The sequence below is a fragment of the Tiliqua scincoides genome, chromosome 8 (assembly GCF_035046505.1).
Source record: "Tiliqua scincoides isolate rTilSci1 chromosome 8, rTilSci1.hap2, whole genome shotgun sequence".
In the NCBI taxonomy this organism is placed as follows: domain Eukaryota; kingdom Metazoa; phylum Chordata; class Lepidosauria; order Squamata; family Scincidae; genus Tiliqua; species Tiliqua scincoides.
Window position 1 is genome coordinate 6610992 of NC_089828.1, and position 18619 is coordinate 6629610.

The window sequence follows — 18619 nt, forward strand, 5'->3', positions numbered from 1 at the left end:
AAGACAAGCAGGTTCTTAGCACACTATCGCACTCTAGTGCAACCAAGAAGCCAAACCCAGGGAGGGGTTAGGCAGAAGGCAGAGCTAGGCAGGAGGTCTGGTCTAGAGGGTAGAGCCTCCGTTTGCCTGAAGATAAGATCTGCAGGTTGCCAGTTCGAGGCCACCGGCACCGTGTGACCTTGAAGCAGCTGACAAGCTGAGCTGAGTTATTCCATCTGCTCTGAGCGTGGGAGGATGGAGGCCAGAATGTTGCGACCAGATCAGAAAGAAACATCTGAATGTTGTGGTTTCTTGAAAGATAGAACCTTCTTTCAAATTGTAAAAATCCCTATGGGGATTTAATTAGCCTGCCTATGTAAACCGCCTTGAATAAAGTCCGAGGAGAAATCTGAGGACCAAGAAAGGCGGTATAGAAATACCTGTATTATTATTATTATTATTGATTCTCTGGGGCTTGGCACACCAAGGGCAAGTTCAGTCTTCTGCCAGTGCCTGCTCCTTTTCCTTTAAGCCAGTGAACCAGCAGGTGCTGCTCTGCTTCTCAGTCTGACAAATTTATGCAAAAGCCACAGTCTATGGCTAATGATCAGCTTGGCCAATGGATGCTGGGCATAATCTGACTCTGCAATAAATGTCTGAAGAAGCTTTTCTGCCCAGGCAGCACCTTAGTGTATCCTGCTCAGTACTGTACAGCCCTCTAACTGGCCTCAACTGTCCTGGATTTGGGGTGGGGGGGAGGCATCTTTCTCTGCTTTTGTGTAGAGATGTCAGGGTCTGAGCATTTTGCTTTCTGAGCTGGAGCCTCTCCCCTGAATTCTGCTTCAAGCCTTGAAACAGTGTTATGGGGTGTTATCTATAAGCAGACCACTGTAGGGTGGGCCTAAAACATTCATGAGGCAAATCCAGCCCTGAGCTCTGCTCCATGGAGTCGGAGCAGGTTGTGCAATGCAGAGTCATGCTCCCTCTTGCCTGGCAGCAGTGCTTCTCGCTGAGGTTTTTCATGTGCTCCAAATTAGGGATTTGGTCCAGGAACCGATCTTTCACCATGAACACACAGTTGTCAAGCAAACAGAGTAATGACTATAATTCTCATTACAAGAACACATCCTTACAGTGGGAGTTCAATATGAATGAATCGTTCTTTTTTATTGGTTAGCATTTAGCTGATATTGAAAAAAAGCATTTATGTACAGTTCTCTTACAAATGATTTTCTCCCCCTCCCCACTTTTTTACAATATTTAACATTCTGCAGAAAATATAGCTAGTTGAATACAGTACTGGTTATTTACAAGTGCTCCATTGCATTCCTGGATCGAGATCTGAATATCAGTAGATGCTTTGAAGGACACATGAAGCTTCATGTGAGTCCCTGTAGACTTCTCTGCTGGGAAAGGTTCAGTCCCGTGGCCTCACTGAGGTGCATACTCTGGCAGGGGTCCTGGGTGCCCCTACAGAGCTGCTGGTTCAGGGTGTGCAAAAGCTTATTGGGCTCTTTGTGAAATTCTGACAAAGGGCACACCTTTCCGCCTGATCTGCCCCATCCGGGTGTCACTTGGCCTTCTCACACCTGCTACTCTTTCTCTAAGAGGGCTGACTGAGTAGCGGGCTGCTGGCTGATTCCGCAGCGACTGGAATAAGCTTTGTTGTTGTGCATCTCTTTCTTGGCAGTTAAAAGTTAGTGCTATGCCTATGTTGCTTTTCATAATTCTCGAGGAACTATCGGATGTTCCAGCAAAACACCTGCCCAGAGCTATTTCCTTGGCTGTCCTGGGATCTTGGTCTGTCACTGTGTAGATCCCATAATTGTGACCAAGCGGGTCAAGGGGAGCCAACATGGTGTACTGGCTGGAGTCATTATTAACAGCAACTGGAAGGTGGTTCACTAGATACTCATGAAGCATGCTGTTGACACTCTCTCTCTGGCAGTTTCCCTGTGGAATAATTTTCACTAGTGTTCGGTCGACGCGTTCTTGGTCATACAACATGCCACTGCACTTAAACTCCAGGCATGCGGTCGAAAGGTTAGGATGGTCCAAGTTGCGGATGCTGCGCACGTCTCTGATGCCATATAGCTGGCCGACGGTCCGTGGGTGTGTGCCACCCATGTTGCGAGACCTCACATTAACCTCAAGAGGTCCATTTATTTTCACTTTAATGTAGCATGCCCTAAACTCCATTGGCTTAGGCCACCAGGCCAGGTAGTCTTCTGTCCAGCTCGTGGGGTCATCTTCATTGAAAGGAACTGTGTTATAGTCATACCTGTCTCCCTCTACTCGGTAAAACCTGAAGTGAGCAGCGGTATGAGGAGCTCCTTCGCATTCCTGCAGCTTGTTGTAAGGGTAGATGGGACCGTTGCTCTCTTCAGCGGCATTGGGGGTAGGCTTGGCCACACTGATCATGAAGGCAGTTTTCTTCACATTACGGTCCACATGATCCGTCCGCCTGTACTTCAGCTTGTTGAGGTACGGTTGTGGGACTCCAACCGCCATAGGGCTAAGCCTTGGAGAGGATGCGACTGCTTCCAGTTCTTCTCCCCCAAGACTTGCCATAACGTAAGCACTGTAGGCATCTGGGTTTTGGTCATCGCAGAAAGCTGGCACACATGCCCCATTGGAGCCAGTGACTGTGCTGTCGAAGCGGCCCCAGGCTCTAGGATTGGAAGAATATCCTGGTGTTGGTTCCAAGTTGATAACAGAAATCACCACGCCCATAACTTGCTCACTGGGCAGGTATCTTTCGCTTCTGTAGGCACGTACCTTAATGTAGCATCTCCTGCTCTCAGGAACATCCAGGTTGAAGAGCCTCCTCTCTCTTATCTCCATGTTGCCCACCAGGAATGTCCGTTCTTCTCGCTTGCTGCGTCTGCTCTGGTCAAGATGGAAATCCCCTTCTTCCTCCCATAGGCCTGTTTGTGGATTCAGAGACCAAAGCTTCATCCCCTGCAGGTGTTCTGGAACCTTGACCTGTGCAGAGTCGAGATGGACTTTGACCTTTCCTGCATTGAGGGACTCTGTGGCGGTTTCATCCGTGAAGTCCATAGAGAACATGCCGTATGTCCGCAGTGGAAGCATGTCTCCTTCGTCACTGACAAAATTTAGGTCGCTCTGTACTGTGGCTGCGCTGGAGACATTTCTTGGGTCCAGGAAAGTCACACTCGCTTTCACTTTTCCCGCATAGAGTTCTCCATTCTGTCTGTAAAATGTATTGGGAGGGATTTCCAGTTCAGCAATCGGATCACCTCCCTCCATTTCTCCCAAGGAAATCATGTTGGTTTGCGTTGAGTCTAGTGTAATGGGCGGCTTCTTCCTTAACATCTTGATCTCATGGAAGACAGTCCCACCATTTTTGTTGAAAGGCAGCACTTTTGTTGTGTTGACAAACTTTTGCAAGCGATCAACAAACGTGAGAACCAGCCTCTCTGTGTCTGGTGGCACTTGGATGGAGAAGGTCCCCTTGTAGCCTGTCATGCTGGCCTTATGGTTGCCCATGTAGATATGGCCAAATCGCATGGGCTCCCCAGTATCGGAAGCCACGGCCCTGCCTCGCACCACAACTTTCGTTTCTACACACTTCTGGCAACCGCATTCTGTGGCCACTTTGATGGGAAGTGTGTAGCTGGCGCATGCTATTTCTCGAGTTTCCATCTTGGAGACCCCACAGCAGTAAGCGACGGTGTCCTTGCATCGGAGGCCTTTGTCCACCATTCCAGCACATGTGTCAGACGGGCACCTGCCAACATCATAGTAGAAGGACCTGGTTGAGTTTTGATAGCAGTCATTTGGCAGTCGGATGAGGAACTCCTGAGGTCTTGGGTTGCAAGGAGCTTTGTTCTTGGCTGTTAAAATACATTTTATTCGTTAGTACCCAAGGTGAGCATTTCTGTACTGCTTGTTGCTTTCTCTGAGATCTTGAGCTGTTACCTGTTACTACACCTTATACAGGGGTGTTACAAAATGGAAAAAAAATTGAACCATGATACCTAGCCCAGCTGTTCTCTTTGTAGGGTATGAATCCTACGTGTCATGTAGCTTGAGCAAACTTGGCAAGGCTGTTGTGAGTATGTGTAAAGTGCAACAACATAGCCTTGGAAGGGATTCTTCTAAACAGATTTCTACAAAGCTACATATAAAGCAAAGAAGAGTGGACCGTCTTGAAACCAGTAGAATGTGATGTCATAGTCAAGCTTCAGCGGTGTGCTTGGTGCCATACAGCCTAGCTACTGTTACCTCATTTAAAAAAGATCCTCCTCTTCCTACGTACCAGCTGTAAATATTTTCAGTTTGGAAGGTCCCTAATGAATCAACACCAATAGCTGACAATGGTTTTAAGAATGGGATGTCATCCATGAGCTTGCAGCCTTCTGCGTGGAAAACACCAGCTGGCCTTCCAGAGCTGGAAAACAGCTCTAGCCTTTCCTGTAAAAGCCTGCCTATGCTTCACCAGGGCACTGGTCCGCCTCCCCCAGTGCTGTCTATTCCACCTTGCATCAACTGCCCAGGGACTCTGTTCTTTCCCAAGTCTGCTGCATGTGTTCCTTGCAAACGAGATGCCAGTGATTGCACCTGAGACCTTCTGCATGCAAAACAGGTGCTGTACTCCTGAGCTGCCTTATACTAAGTCAGGTGAGAGAGTGTACCAGTTAACAGTGAGAGAGCCCAGACCAGAACTTGAAACTATCTCCTACCTGCATTTAAGCACCTGTGCTCTGATGTGGCTCCATTTTATTTCCCATAGACCATCAGGAAGCTCTTGAACTCGCCCTGCTTCCTTCCCTTCACCTAAGCCTCTCACCCAAGTTTCTCACCTGTGAGGGTCAGTGTGGCGGCTTCAGATTTCACAGACCCTGCATCATTGCTGGTCTTGCAGAAATACCTTCCAGCTTGGTTCATTTTCAAGTTCTTTAACACAAGGTTGTTTCTGTATTTATAGAGTGTAGGGTCTAGCAAAGTGTCATTGTGGAACCTGCAGAGATTCAAGAGTCACATTTAGTAGATGGCAACCTTCAGTCTCGAAAGACTATGGTATCGCGCTCTGAAAGGTGGTTCTGGAACAGCGTCTAGTGTGGCTGAAAAGGCCAATTCGGGAGTGACAATCCCTTCCACACTGGAAGCAAGTGCAGTCTGTCCCTGGTCTGTCTCCCTGGCTATGGGCCTTCCTTCTTTGCCTCTTAGCCTCAGACTGTTGGCCAAGTGTCTCTTCAAACTGGGAAAGGCCATGTTGCACAGCCTGCCTCCAAGCGGGCTGCTCAGAGGCCAGGGTTTCCCACTTGTTGAGGTCCACTCCTAAGGCCTTCAGATCCCTCTTGCAGATGTCCTTGTATCGCAGCTGTGGTCTACCTGTAGGGTGCTTTCCTTGCACGAGTTCTCCATAGAGGAGATCCTTTGGGATCTGGCCATCATCCATTCTCACGACATGACCGAGCCAACGCAGGCGTCTCTGTTTCAGTAGTGCATACATGCTAGGGATTCCAGCATGAAGAGTCACATTTATTTTATTTATTTAAAAGATTTATACAGTACTATTGCTTTTCTGGTACACAGAAACCTATTTTGCTTTTGTCCCCACATGTATTAGATTTCTTTTCAGAAAGAAGACCAATAAAGGGGAATATGACAGATGTTTATAGAATCATGAATTATACGGACCAAGAGACATTTTTCTCCCCTGTGCTCATGATGCAAGCATGTGGGGCACTTAATGAAATGGATGAGCAATCCAAGTTCAGGACAGACCCAGTGATGGTGCACCTTCACACAACACCAAATTAACTTCAGGAATTCATTGGCTACTTGCCCAGGTGGCCTTAAAAGTGGCTCAGACAAATTCATGGAAGGGGACAGGAAGGGGACATCATAGATCAAACTTTTTGGCCAGAGGGCTGCATCAAATGTCCGGCATGGTGTTTAGGGCCGGGGGAAAAAAATTAAATATAAAATTTATTTAAATAAATTAGAGATGGAACTTAGATGAGTGAATAAATGAATGAATGGGATCATTCATTCAACCTCTCTGGCCCTTGAACACCCTCCAGACACAAGCAGAGCATAGTTCCGGTCATGTTTGGCCAAGTGGGCCAGAGGTTTTCAGGGGACAAAAGGCTGACCACAGGCCAGATAGATGCTCACCACGGGCCACATCTGGCCCCCGGGCCGGGGTTTGGAGACCCCTGTCATAGATAAACATGTTCAAAAATGTTGGGGACACCAGTCCTAGCAGCTGCTCTGTCTATGCATTTAAAGGAAAATGTGCCTCTACTTCATGTGGCTGCTTTGGAGCCAATCATGATGTTTATGAGATATAATTCGTAAAGAACTTATTTTGTTTTGCTGGTGTATGAACTCCCTTGTTGCTTTGCACAATTTAATACCCCTTCCGGGCTGCTCATTTTGGGGGAAAGCAGAGCATAAACTGAATGGATGAATGAAACTGCACGCTTCCCTTGCAATTTCCCTTTAACGTCTTCTTACCAAAGGTATCTGTCTGGTGCTGGATCTCCAACAGCATCACAACAGAGAGAGACACTTTGTCCTTCTCTTCTGGCCTTGCTCCTTGGGTGCTGCACCATGTACGGTTTGCCTGAAGGGGGGAAAGAGAAGAATAATATTCCTCACTTTGCTGACTTGAAAGCATTAGCTTGACTGTCCTCTCTTGTAAAGGCCTTCCAGCCTGGCTCCCTGCATGTAATCCACTTAAGCACGTTTCAGCTTCTGTTGTCTACCTTGGGCCCAGAGGAAGGTCGGCAAAGAGATGCCCCAGAACCATCTATTTTTTTCTGTGACAGTTTTGCATAACTAGAATGCTGACCTCCGGCCTCACAAGAACAACTTCATCCCCAAGGAGCGAGAGCATCTTCACCCTTGAGAAGCGGAGAGTATGTAAACAAAGTCCATTTGGCGGCTCCAGCAAACTGCTTGTGTACCGATTCATGTAGCTAGAGCTATTTATAATCCCTGCATCAAGTGGGATTCTGTCATCTTGCATCTGGAATGCCACATAGCACTTCTGTGACAGCCTCAGACTGAGTGCTCTTCCCTTTTTCTCTTTGCACAGCAGACCACAGGAGCAGGTTACGTGTGTGGTTCATTGTGGTAGCTGTGACACTGTTGTCACAGGATTGTCTTCCAGCACACAGTACGACCTGAGCAGACATTTTGGCCTCTCCTCCTGAATGGATAGGACAGGGGGAGGCCCACACACACACACACACATTTATAGTGTGCCTGCACATGGATGTGCTTTCTCCTGTGATCAGAAGTTTCCAGTCCTGCAGAAAAGTGTCTACGCACATAGTACGTGCACAAATTTCCCTGCAGCTGTCTGTAGAGTGGGTGGGGGGTAGAAGCTGCCACCACGACCACAAGCCCCTGCCTACACACCTTCACTGAATGCACGGCTGCCCAGCTAAATATCCGCCTCTTATATCCTGCTGCCACAGATATCTCAGCATAAAATCAGTGGGCGCAGAGGGACCCTATGCAGTAAAAGGCACTTTGGTGGAATCTGCTGAGCAGTTCTTTACCTGCCCTTTTCAAGTCGATGCGGAGCGAGGAGATATTTTTGACATTCTCAGGCATGGATGCCAAAGCCGTCACGTAGTTGGGCTTTTGGATCTGCAAAATGGTCCTGCCATCTGGGCACACGCCAGGAACCTGAAAGAGCCCATTGCTGTCCGTCACCGTCAATGGCTTGGTGGCCTTGGCTTGCAGATAGACAGCAGCTCCGGCGGCAGGAGCACCATCTTGGAGGAAGACCTTGCCCTGGAGCAGGTGTTCCTCACACATGCACGCATCGCATTCTGCATTCACTCGGCCCATGGAACAAGTCAAGTTACACACTGAGGGAGAAGGGAAAATACAGCAAGTTAATTTGCAGTCATATTATTGTTTTCTGAGGCCAGAAAGATTTTTAAAAAGAAAACTGTGATTCTGTGTTCTAGCTAATTTTTCCTGTCTTCATTTTAACAAGCATTCTCTCTCTCTCTCTCTCTCTCTCTCTCTCTCTCACACACACACACACACACACACACACACAGTATTCTTGCTGAAATATTGTCTTGCATCCTATAAGAGCCTAATCTAAACAGAGCTCCGCTGAAGGAGACCAAAAGGGCTCACCTAACCCCACATTCTCTTTCCAACACGGGACAACCAGGAGCTTCCACCCAGTCCATAAGCAGGACCCTTCCCTGTTGCACGTCCCCAGCATACCACGGTCAGAAAAATACTGCCTCTAAACACAGTCAACATGCAAGACCCACGACTGCTGCCCACACAGCTGCAAGCCTCCCAAGTATTACGGGGCACCTGAGCAAGGGGGTCCAGTGCAGCGCCTCCCTTCCTCGCTCACTTCTTTGCAGCGCGGGTCCGAAAGGCTTTCTGCGAGGCAGTTCCTGGTCCGAGTCTGGACTCCGGCTTGATCGCATGGAGCAGGACACGCGCTCCACGTTGACCATGAGGACCACAGCAGCTTCACATTTTGAGATAAGGAGCCTGAAAAGAAGGTGGATTTTTGCTGCGTGACTGAGGTCTGAGCTCCTCAATCCAGAAAGGCTGAGCACTGAAGCGAGAAGGGCTTTTCTTCTATCTCCCATAGCAAGTGAGTGCTCCCAGCCACTGCTGTCCTTGAGCTTTAGGCCATGACCCCAAAGTGCTTCTTCTGGGCTGATGCACAGCCTACACAGACATCTTCAGGTTAAACTATATGTGCTCAACACAGATGTGTTGGCTTTTTTTTGAACAAAATAGCAACCAGATCCCCATGGCATGAGCAGCGGGGAACAACAACTCTACCCACCATAGTTTTGATCCGATCAGACCTCTGATCAGCGTTTCTATGTGGGGGAAGCCCCCACTGGGGTCAATGGGACAGCTAATCACCCCAAATGCCATTTGTTTAGTGACAAAAGGACCAGCCAGGTGGTGCAAGGGCTGGCTAATCAGTGAAGTCTCCAGCCCTGCTCTGAGCTAAAGGGAGTGAGCATCACGATGGACTCAAGAGCCGGTCAATCAGCACAGAGCACAACCATCTTCTACAAGACCCCAGAAACGGGTCCCTCTAAGCCTCATCCAACCACAAAGGCGATACATGTGCCTGAGTGGCAGAGACTAGAATTCTACTGCTGTCCGTCTCCTTCCTCCCTTGAAGGCCCATTCTCAGAAACCCACTGTGCAATCCTATGCATGTCAACCCAGGAGTAAGTCCCTTTGTGTCCAGTGGGGCTCGCTCCCAGGAAAACGTGTATCAAATTGCAGCCCCAGTCAGTAAGCCACAGAGCGGCTCAGCACATACCTGCAGGGCAGAAGAAGCGCACAGCATAATTCCGGCAGGTTTGCCCTGTAGGCTGCTCCTTGTTCAGGCACCAGAATCCTTCCTGGATACTGGAGTGGACTACCTGGCCTGTGCTGCCTGCGGGTATCCAGTCTGTCGTCCGGGCTTCAATGCGCGTGGGCCTGGGGCACACCCTCTCCGGGTAATAGAACCGGATGGCGTCTATTCGTTCATTGTCCCCGCTGCCTCCAGGGTGGTCAATGTTGAACCAAGTGGTCCATGTGCCGTGATCTGTGCAAGGGAAAAGGGTGCACAAGTCCTGACGTTTATCTCAAGCACCAGCACACATTTGCGACTGCAACAGTTCTACACATTGGAATTCCCGGCTCCTCCTGTCCTTTCATAGTCAGGGTTTGAAATACACATCCAACCAAGTGTTCCTGCATAGCTCACATTCACTGCAACAGAGCTTGTGCAGGAGAAACCTCCCAATGATTCGTATTGCTCAGCCCCTTATTAATTTATGTCAGGGGTGCCCAAACCCCGGCCCTGGGGCCACTTGCGGCCCTCGAGGTCTCTCAATGCGGCCCTCAGGGAGCCCCCAGTCTCCAATGAGCCTCTGGCCCTCCAGAGATTTGTTGGAGCCCACACTGGCCCAACCCAGCTGCTCTTATTGTGAGGGCAACTGTTTGACCTCTTGCGTGAGCTGTGGGATGAGGTCTCTTGCCACTGCTTGCAGTTTCACATCTGTGATGCAGCAGAGGCAGCAAAAGGAAAAGCCAGCCTTGCTTTCTACAAGGCCTTTTATAGGCCTTGAGCTATTGCAAGACCTTCATTCATATAAGTTCATCTTAAATATCTTCATTTATGTAAACTGATGTAAATTTATTCAAATTTTAAATGTAAATTAATTCTCCCCCCCCTGGCCCCCAACACAGTGTCAGAGAGAAGATGTGGCCCTCCTGCCAAAAACTTTGGACACCCCTGATTTATGTGTATCCCTCGCTTCGTTCATGATCGCTCACATGGTTTGACTCCACACATTTGATCTTCATAACAACCCTGTAAGTTAGACAGAGAGACAGCAACTAGTCCCAGCTCACCCAGTGAGTTTCAAGTCTGAGACATCTGTCTTCCCAGTTCAAGACTCTTAGGGCCCAGTCCAATCCAACATTCCAGCGTTGATGTAGCCGCAATGTAGCCCCAAGTTAAGGGGACACGCGTTCTCTTATCTTGAAACCTTCGTGACTGCCCCTCCATTGCAGGATGCAAGCCCCACTGGCACGGCTGCATCAACACTGGAAATTTGGATAGGGTTGGGCCCTTAACCACTGCACTGTACCAATTCCCTTTTTAAAGACATCTAGGCTAGATGCCATCACCACATCCTGTGGCAAGGAGTTCCACAGACCAATTGCATGCTAGGTAAATAAATATTTTCTTTTGTCTGTTCTAACTCTCAGACATTCAATTTTAATGAATGTTTCCTGGTTCTGGTGTTGTGTGCGGGAAAGGATAATCCCTCTGTCCATCCTGTGCATAATTTTGCATGTCTCAATCCTGTCATCATTCCCCCCCCCCCCCGCCTGGTGCCTTTTTCTAGACTGAAGAGCCCCAAATGCTGTAGCCTTTCCTCATAAGGGAGGTACCCCAGTCCAGTAATCATTTTGGTCATTGTCTTCTGCACCTGGTTGAAAAGTCCTGACCAAGAACAAAAGCAAAAAGGGGTCCAGCAGGAAGAGTAAATCTTCTAAGCATTTCTTCCTAAAACATGGAAAATGCAAGTGGCTGTTAGTGGTTCAAGGTGCTGTTTACAAAAGGAATAAAAGGATCCCATCAGACCAAAAGTGCCTGTTTTAGTCAGTCCTCCTGATCAACAAGTTTGTTGTTCTGAGCCCATCTAGCAATGCAGTGGGCTAGACTCTTTTATCCCACAAGTTCTGAGCCCCCTAAGGAAGATTTCCAGTGCAAAGCCAGTTCTGGTCTCACTGCAACCCGCAAAAATGTGGTGCAGCATTTTCACCTTCACAGATGTGCAAAATGAAGACATGCTTTATATGCTAAAATCACAGCTTTTAGGAAGTTTGACTCTTTCAAGACCAAAGGCAGCAAGTGAGGTCTTAGAGAGAGAGAGAGAGAGAGAGAGCCGTTCTATGTTTTGATGTTTGGTGTTCCAAGCAAAAAGCAGTCAGGCGGTGTCTCTTTTGGAGATAGCCAAGAACTGTTTGGCAATGGCAGAAGTTAACATGGTTTCCATTACCAAAAACAATTTAGAGCTTGGATCTGTTATAAACCAAGGGAGTTTTTAAAAATGCAGCAGCTCTTTCGCAAACACAAGACACCCCCTGTCTTTTCTAAAGCAAAACTACTGGAGATGGAAAATGACTTACTGTCTGGGCCGCGTTTGACGGAAAGGCTGTATGGTTTTAGTCCAGGCCGGATCCTGCTCACAGATTGCTTCAAAACCTGCTCACCTTGGAGAGAAAAATCCAAATTCATACTCAACCTGGGGAAAATAACATCTGAAAATGATCATAATAGCATCCCAGTGTTTGAAAAAAAAGAGAGAAGCTGGAGCTCACATTTGCTTGCAAGTGATGCATTCTTGACTAGAAACACTGGCCCCCTGATTCCAGATGTGGGAGAGCAGCTATGACAAAAAGTGACATTAACTGAAAAAATAAACTCTGCACATGTTCAGACGTCTTCCCATATTAGTTTCATCTGTTCCAGACAGAGGATTCAAAATTTGGTTCCAGCTAGCCCATGATTCCCTTAAGATATCCTCACTGTTTTACAGAGTAATAAGACCAGTATTGGGTTCACTGTGGGGAGAACGGACTGGTGTGTTGGAGGACAGCAGTTGGTGGAATTGTGGTCTTGCTGGTCAGCAAAGCCACAATTCAGTCCAGTTGCTGCCATTTAGCTGCCCAGCTCTCCCAAATGCCAAGAGGTGTGCATGTCTGTGTGAGATGTATTTAAACATAAAGAACACACTTGAGCGGTGCTCGCTGTGTGTGTCGTTAATTCCGTGGCAGCCAAAAGAGCCTGTAGGGAAACAGAGCAGCTGGCTTTGGAAAAATGAAACAAAAGGGTTCATTTCTGTTCTCTGTCAAATTCTGTTCCCAGTGAAACTTTCCAGGTGGCAGCTGTTTGCCCTGCCTGTTGAGCAGAACCTCTCTACAGAGCTGAACACGTTACAAGTCCATATTGAATACATCCTCCTCTGAGGTCGATTTCAGGAGAGGGGCTGTGTTGCCAGTGGCATAGCTAGAGGGGGTGCAAAGCCCTAAGTTTCACAGACAGCCTCACTGCGTAGTGCAAGTGGCCCCTCCTCTTAGGAGCCATTCCGAGCGGTGGAAGCAAACCAGAGGCGAATGCCTGGAATGGTTCTGAGGGGGAGGGGCCCATTGCATGCTGCGATGAGGCTCCCTGCAAAACTGAGTGCTTTGCACCCACTCTAGCTATGCCACTGTGTGTTGCAAACTCAGCTTGTATAGAGCCAAGACACTGTCCAATGCATGACAGACCACCATAAGAACATAAGCATATAAGAACAGCCCCACTGGATCAGGCCATAGGTCCATCTAGTCCAGCTTCCTGTATCTCACAGCAGCCCACCAAATGCCCCAGGGAGCACACCAGATAACAAGAGACCTCATCCTGGTGCCCTCCCTTGCATCTGACATAACCCATTTCTAAAATCAGGAGGTTGCACATACACATCATGGCTTGTAACCTGTAATGGATTTTTCCTCCAGAAACTTGTCCAATCCCCTTTTAAAGGCATCCAGGCCAGATGCCATCACCACATCCTGTGGCAAAGAGTTCCACAGACCGGCCACATGCTGAGTAAAGAAATATTTTCTTTTGTCTGTCCTAACTCTCCCAACACTCAATTTTAGTGGACGTCCCCTGGTTCTGGTGTTATGTGAGAGTGTAAAGAGCATCTCTCTATCCACTTTATCCTTCCCATGCATAATTTTGTATGTCTCAATCTTGTCCCCCCTCAGGCATCTCTTTTCTAGGCCGTAGTCTTTCCTCATAAGGGTGCCCCAGCCCAGCAATCATCTTAGTTGCTCTCTTTTGGACCTTTTCCATTTCCACTATGCCCTTTTTGAGATGTGGCAACCAGAGCTGTGCACAATACTCCAGGTGTGGCCTTACCATCGATTTGTACAATGGCATTATAATATTAGCCATTTTGTTCTCAATATCTTTTCTAATGATCCCAAGCATAGAAATGGCCTTCTTTACTGCCGCCGCACATTGGGTCTACACTTTCATCGACCTGTCCACCACCACCCCAAGATCTCTCTCCTGATTTGTCACAGGCAGCTCAGAACCCATCAGCCTATATCTAAAGTTTTGATTTTTTGCCCCAATGTGCATGACTTTACACTTACTGACATTGAAGCGCATCTGCCATTTTGCTGCCCATTCTGCCAGTCTGGAGAGATCCTTCTGGAGCTCCTCACAATCACTTCTGGTCTTCACCACTCGGAAAAGTTTGGTGTCGTCTGCAAACTTAGCCACTTCACTGCTCAACCCTGTCTCCAGGTCATTTATGAAGAGGTTGAAAAGCACCGGTCCCAGGACAGATCCTTGGTGCACACCGCTTTTCACCTCTCTCCATTGTGAAAATTGCCCATTGACACCCACTCTCTGCTTCCTGGCCTCCAACCAGTTCTCAGTCCACGAGAGGACCTGCCCTCTAATTCCCTGACTGGAGTTTTTTCAGTAGCCTTTGGTGAGGGACCATGTCAAACGCCTTCTGCAAGTCCAGATATATAATGTCCATGGGTTCTCCCACATGCCTGTTGATCTTTTCAAAGAATTCTAAAAGGTTTGTGAGGCAAGACTTCCTCACAGAAACCATGCTGATTCTCCCTCAGCAAGGCCTGTTCGTCTATGTGTTTTGAGATTCTATCTTTGATGAGGCATTCCACCATCTTACCCGGTATAGATGTTAGGCTGACCGGCCTATAGTTTCCCGGGTCCCCCCTCTTTCCCTTTTTAAAGATCGGCGTGACATTTGCTATCCTCCAATCCTCTGGCACCGTGGCCGTTTTGAGGGACAAGTTGCATATTTTAGTCAAGAGATCAGCAACTTCATTCTTTAATTCCTTAATAACTCTTGGGTGGATGCCATCAGGGCCCAGTGACTTATTGATCTTTAATTTATCAATGAGGTCTGAAACATCTTCTCTTTTAACCTCTATCTGACTTAACTCCTCGGTCAGGAGGGGCCGTTCGGGCAGCGGTATCTGCCCGAGGTCTTCTGCCGTGAAGACAGATGCAAAGAACTCATTTAATTTCTCTGCCATCTCTAAGTCTCCTTTTATCTCCCCTTTCCCTCCCTCACCATCCAGAGGGCCAACCGCTTCTCTGGCGGGTTTCCTGCTTCTAGCATATTTGAAGAAGCTTTTATTATTCCCCTGTATGTGGCTGGCCATGTGTTCCTCATAGTTTCTCTTGGCCTCCCGTATCACCTTCTTACATTTCTTTTGCCACAGTTTATGTTCCTGTTTATTCTCCTCATTAGGGCAAGACTTGCATTTACGGAAGGAAGCATCCTTGCCCTTCACAGCCTCTCTAACGTGGCTCGTTAGCCATGCGGGTACCCTCCTGGATTTAGTGGAACCCTTCTTTCTTTGTGGTATACACCTCTGCTGGGCCTCTATTACTGTTGTTTTAAGCAGCCTCCATGCACTCCGGAGAGATTGGGCTCTTTTTACCTTCCCTTTCAACCTCCTTCTAACCAGCCTCCTCATTTGAGGGAAGTCCGCTCGTTGTAAGTCAAGGAAGTCAAGGGTTTTTGTGAGACACCAACACCTTCAAATCTACTCCACATGTGGGCAATGCTTCTCAGGCTGTCCATCATAGGAAAAGATGAAGCTGCCTTTTACCAAGTCAGGCTCTTTGCTCCCCAGCCCAGTATTGTTTACTGCCTGACAGTGGAATCCCCAGATTCCTATAGGGGTCTTCATCAGTCCTACCTGGAGACTCCAGGGATCTGGGTCCCCTTCTGTATGACTGTTGTATGATTATATGTATTGTATGTATGACCGTTGTATGACAGATAATTATTTCGTTGTTATTAGTAGGCAACCTTCAGTCTCGAAAGACTATGGTATCGCACTCTGAATGGTAACGATTTTTTTTCTTTTCTAGCGCCGGAGGGATTCAAACCTCCGACCTTCTGCTCTGTAGCCTGGCACTCTCTCCATTGCGCTACAAGAGCTCTTATTATTGTTGTTGTTAAAATGCTGCTTTTGGGCAAAAATGTTTACAATAGCAAAATAGATGGGAAGGTGATTTTCTGTCCCAAAAGGCCACAACATTTTTTAAAAGATGCAAAAAAGAGACCCCAGCAAAGAGCCACTGGAAAAGATGCTTCAGTAAATGGATGGAAAGGACCAGTTAAGAACATAAGAACAGCCCCACTGGATCAGGCCATAGGCCCATCTAGTCCAGCTTCCTGTATCTCAAAGCAGCCCACCAAATGCCCCAGGGAGCACACCAGATAACAAGAGACCTGCATTCTGGTGCCCCCCCAGTTGATCTCCCCCTGCTAAACATAAGAGGACATCACTTTTAAAGACGACTCTTTGAACAGTTAATTGGGTGAAACTGTGAGCTACTCTGGCCCTTTCCCGTTGGGCCCACATGCACTCACTCTGCTATACAACAGTACATGAACACACGTCAGACCTCACGAGCAAAGCAGGAGGAGACCAGCTCTCTCCCATGCAGCTACTTCCTCCAGCCCCTGGAGACAGGCTGCTGGCCCTTCGGTCTCACCTACAGTTGGCAACCTTCAGTCTCGAAAGACTATGGTATCGCGCTCTGAAAGGTGGTTCTGGAACAGCATCTAGTGTGGCTGAAAAGGCCAATTCAGGAGTGACAATCCCTTCCACACTGGGAGCAAGTGCAGTCTGTTCCTGGCCTGTCTCCCTGGCTATGGGCCTTCCTTCTTTGCCTCTTAGCCTCAGACTGTTGGCCAAGTGTCTCTTCAAACTGGGAAAGGCCATGTTGCACAGCCTGCCTCCAAGCAGGCCGCTCAGAGGCCAGGGTTTCCCACTTGTTGAGGTCCACTCCTAAGGCCTTCAGATCCCTCTTGCAGATGTCCTTGTATCGCAGCTGTGGTCTACCTGTAGGACGCTTTCCTTGCACGAGTTCTCCATAGAGGAGATCCTTTGGGATCCGGCCATCATTAGGCACAGAACCCAAAGTTCAGAGGCAGATGCCACAGAATACCAGTTGCTGGGGTGCACTTGCCTTCCTGGCAATGTCTGGTTGGTGGGCTGCTGGGCTAGCTGGACCTTTGCTCTGGTCCAGCAGAGTCATGATCCCTAAAGCATGCATGCAGCTGGTATGAAGAAGCCCTTCCTTCTGCCTATGCCGGCTCAATCAAATGACGCCCCCTATGACAACTTTTTCAGAACTGCAGCACAAGTGCACTGAGCTGCCTCCAGAATGCCCTGCCACCTTGACATGCTCGTCTCCACCAGAAAGAGCCAGCTGTAATGCTCACCACAGATGCACATCATTTCAAGAAGGAATAAGGAAGAAAGGAGATGCTGTCTTGGCCCATCCATCTTTTCCTATGGAGGCAAAACAAGTTCCGCAAGAGTCGAGTCCCAGTCTGACAGAACACACTTAGAAGGTGAACTGTTTTAGCTTCTTGTTAAATCTTCCTGCATGGAACAACCTGGATAGAAAGACACTTTCATCAGTCGGGTTGATCAGAACTGAAAACACCCATGCACGCCTTCTTCCAACAGTATCCTAGGAGTGAGCAGGTCAATTACATCACAGAAAGGGAGGGAACAGTCCATCTTGTCTGGAGAGGGGCCAGCCTTTGAGCTCAGAAAGTTAGCCATCCCTGCTTTATCTCATTGGAAAAGTGGGTAGATATTTTCCCTCCCAAAAAACCTCCTGGCACAACTCTTAGTCTGCAACAGGGAAGCCTGTATCAGACACAATGTCCCCATATTTATATCTGTCTATCCACTTAAGCTCCAGCCCTAAATCTGTTCTGCAGATGACAAGTTTCCTGCACTCCCATTGGAGGCCCCCTTTTAAAAAGGATTAAACACCCCCAGGACTGGGATGAGTCAAGAATGCTGCAATAACCAAGCCTGACCATTCCACAGCCCTCCTGTAACTTAATCTGTCCTCCTGAGACTGGACATTCTCTGGGATAAAGGCTAAGAAAAATACAGAGCGTTGTCATGGCCAGTGTTATTCTCAATCAGATAGGAATGGAGCCAGAAGTTATGCATGTTGTAGTGAAGTCTTCCAGCATGTAAAGCCCGCACCGCTGCCTTGCTGTGCATACACACATGCAAACAACATTGGCTTGATAAACAAGTTAGCCGGGATGGTGCTGTAGTTCGGGACAGAGTGAGTCTTGGTAGATCCAGGTTCAAATCCCTGCTCACCCATGAAGCTTCCTGGGTGACCTTGGGCCAATCACTGTCTCTTAGTCATGCCTACCTCACAGGGTTGTTGTGAGGACAAAAGGAGGGGAGGAACTATGTACACCACCTTGAGCTCCTTGGAGAAAGGACACTATAAAAACATGAAAAATAAATACACAGAGAAAGTCAGAATTGTTCTTTAAGGATATTCCTAGTCCTCGTGGCCTTGAAGCTGATACTTCAAGACGAAGCAGAATATGAGTTCATCCAGGCCACTAATAGGCTTATCATAAGAACATAAGAACAGCCCCACTGGATCAGGCCATAGGCCCATCTAGTCCAGCTTCCTGTATCTCACAGCGGCCCACCAAATGCCCCAGGGAGCACACCAGATAACAAGAGACCTCATCCTGGTGCCCTCCCTTGCATCTGGCCTTCTGACATAGCCCATTTCTAAAATCAGGAGGTTGCGCATACACATCATGGCTTGTACCCTGTAATGGATTTTTCCTCCAGAAACTTGTCCAATCCCCTTTTAAAGGCGTCCAGGCCAGTCGCCATCACCACATCCTGTGGCAAGGAGTTCCACAGACCAACCACACGCTGAGTAAAGAAATATTTTCTTTTGTCTGTTCTAACTCTCCCAACACTCTTGCATCCAGTTTTAGTGGATGTCTCCTGGTTCAGCTCAGCTGAGAGGCATTGCTCTGGGTGATCACTGTGAGTGGAACTACAATGGCATTCCACCCAGCACATAATATACTGTTTTTTGTCCCTGCGTCCCCACAGCAAAGGCAAACTGGCCCAGGGCGACAGCCTCACAGCCACATCCCCAGCATATTCATGGGGCTTTCTCCAGAGAAAGTGTGCTGAGGATTGCAGCCTTCTCGCAAGCACTGGCATGACTGAAATCAAGGGGAAGATC

At 48.1% G+C, this 18619-nt stretch overlaps 1 protein-coding gene across 1 annotated transcript; it reads right to left on the minus strand.

Moving 5' to 3' along the window:
• Window positions 1–1143: 1143 nt before the first annotated feature.
• CILP (cartilage intermediate layer protein) lies at window positions 1144–17130 on the minus strand. The gene is made up of 8 exons (XM_066635879.1): window positions 16806–17130; window positions 11659–11742; window positions 9290–9559; window positions 8305–8490; window positions 7521–7835; window positions 6469–6577; window positions 4806–4963; window positions 1144–3836 (listed from the first exon to the last, which is right to left on the minus strand). Exons 1-8 carry the CDS (start codon window positions 16867–16869, stop codon window positions 1483–1485), a joined length of 3540 nt encoding a protein of 1179 aa, XP_066491976.1. The 5' UTR covers window positions 16870–17130; the 3' UTR covers window positions 1144–1482.
• Between the last annotated feature and the right edge of the window lie 1489 nt (window positions 17131–18619).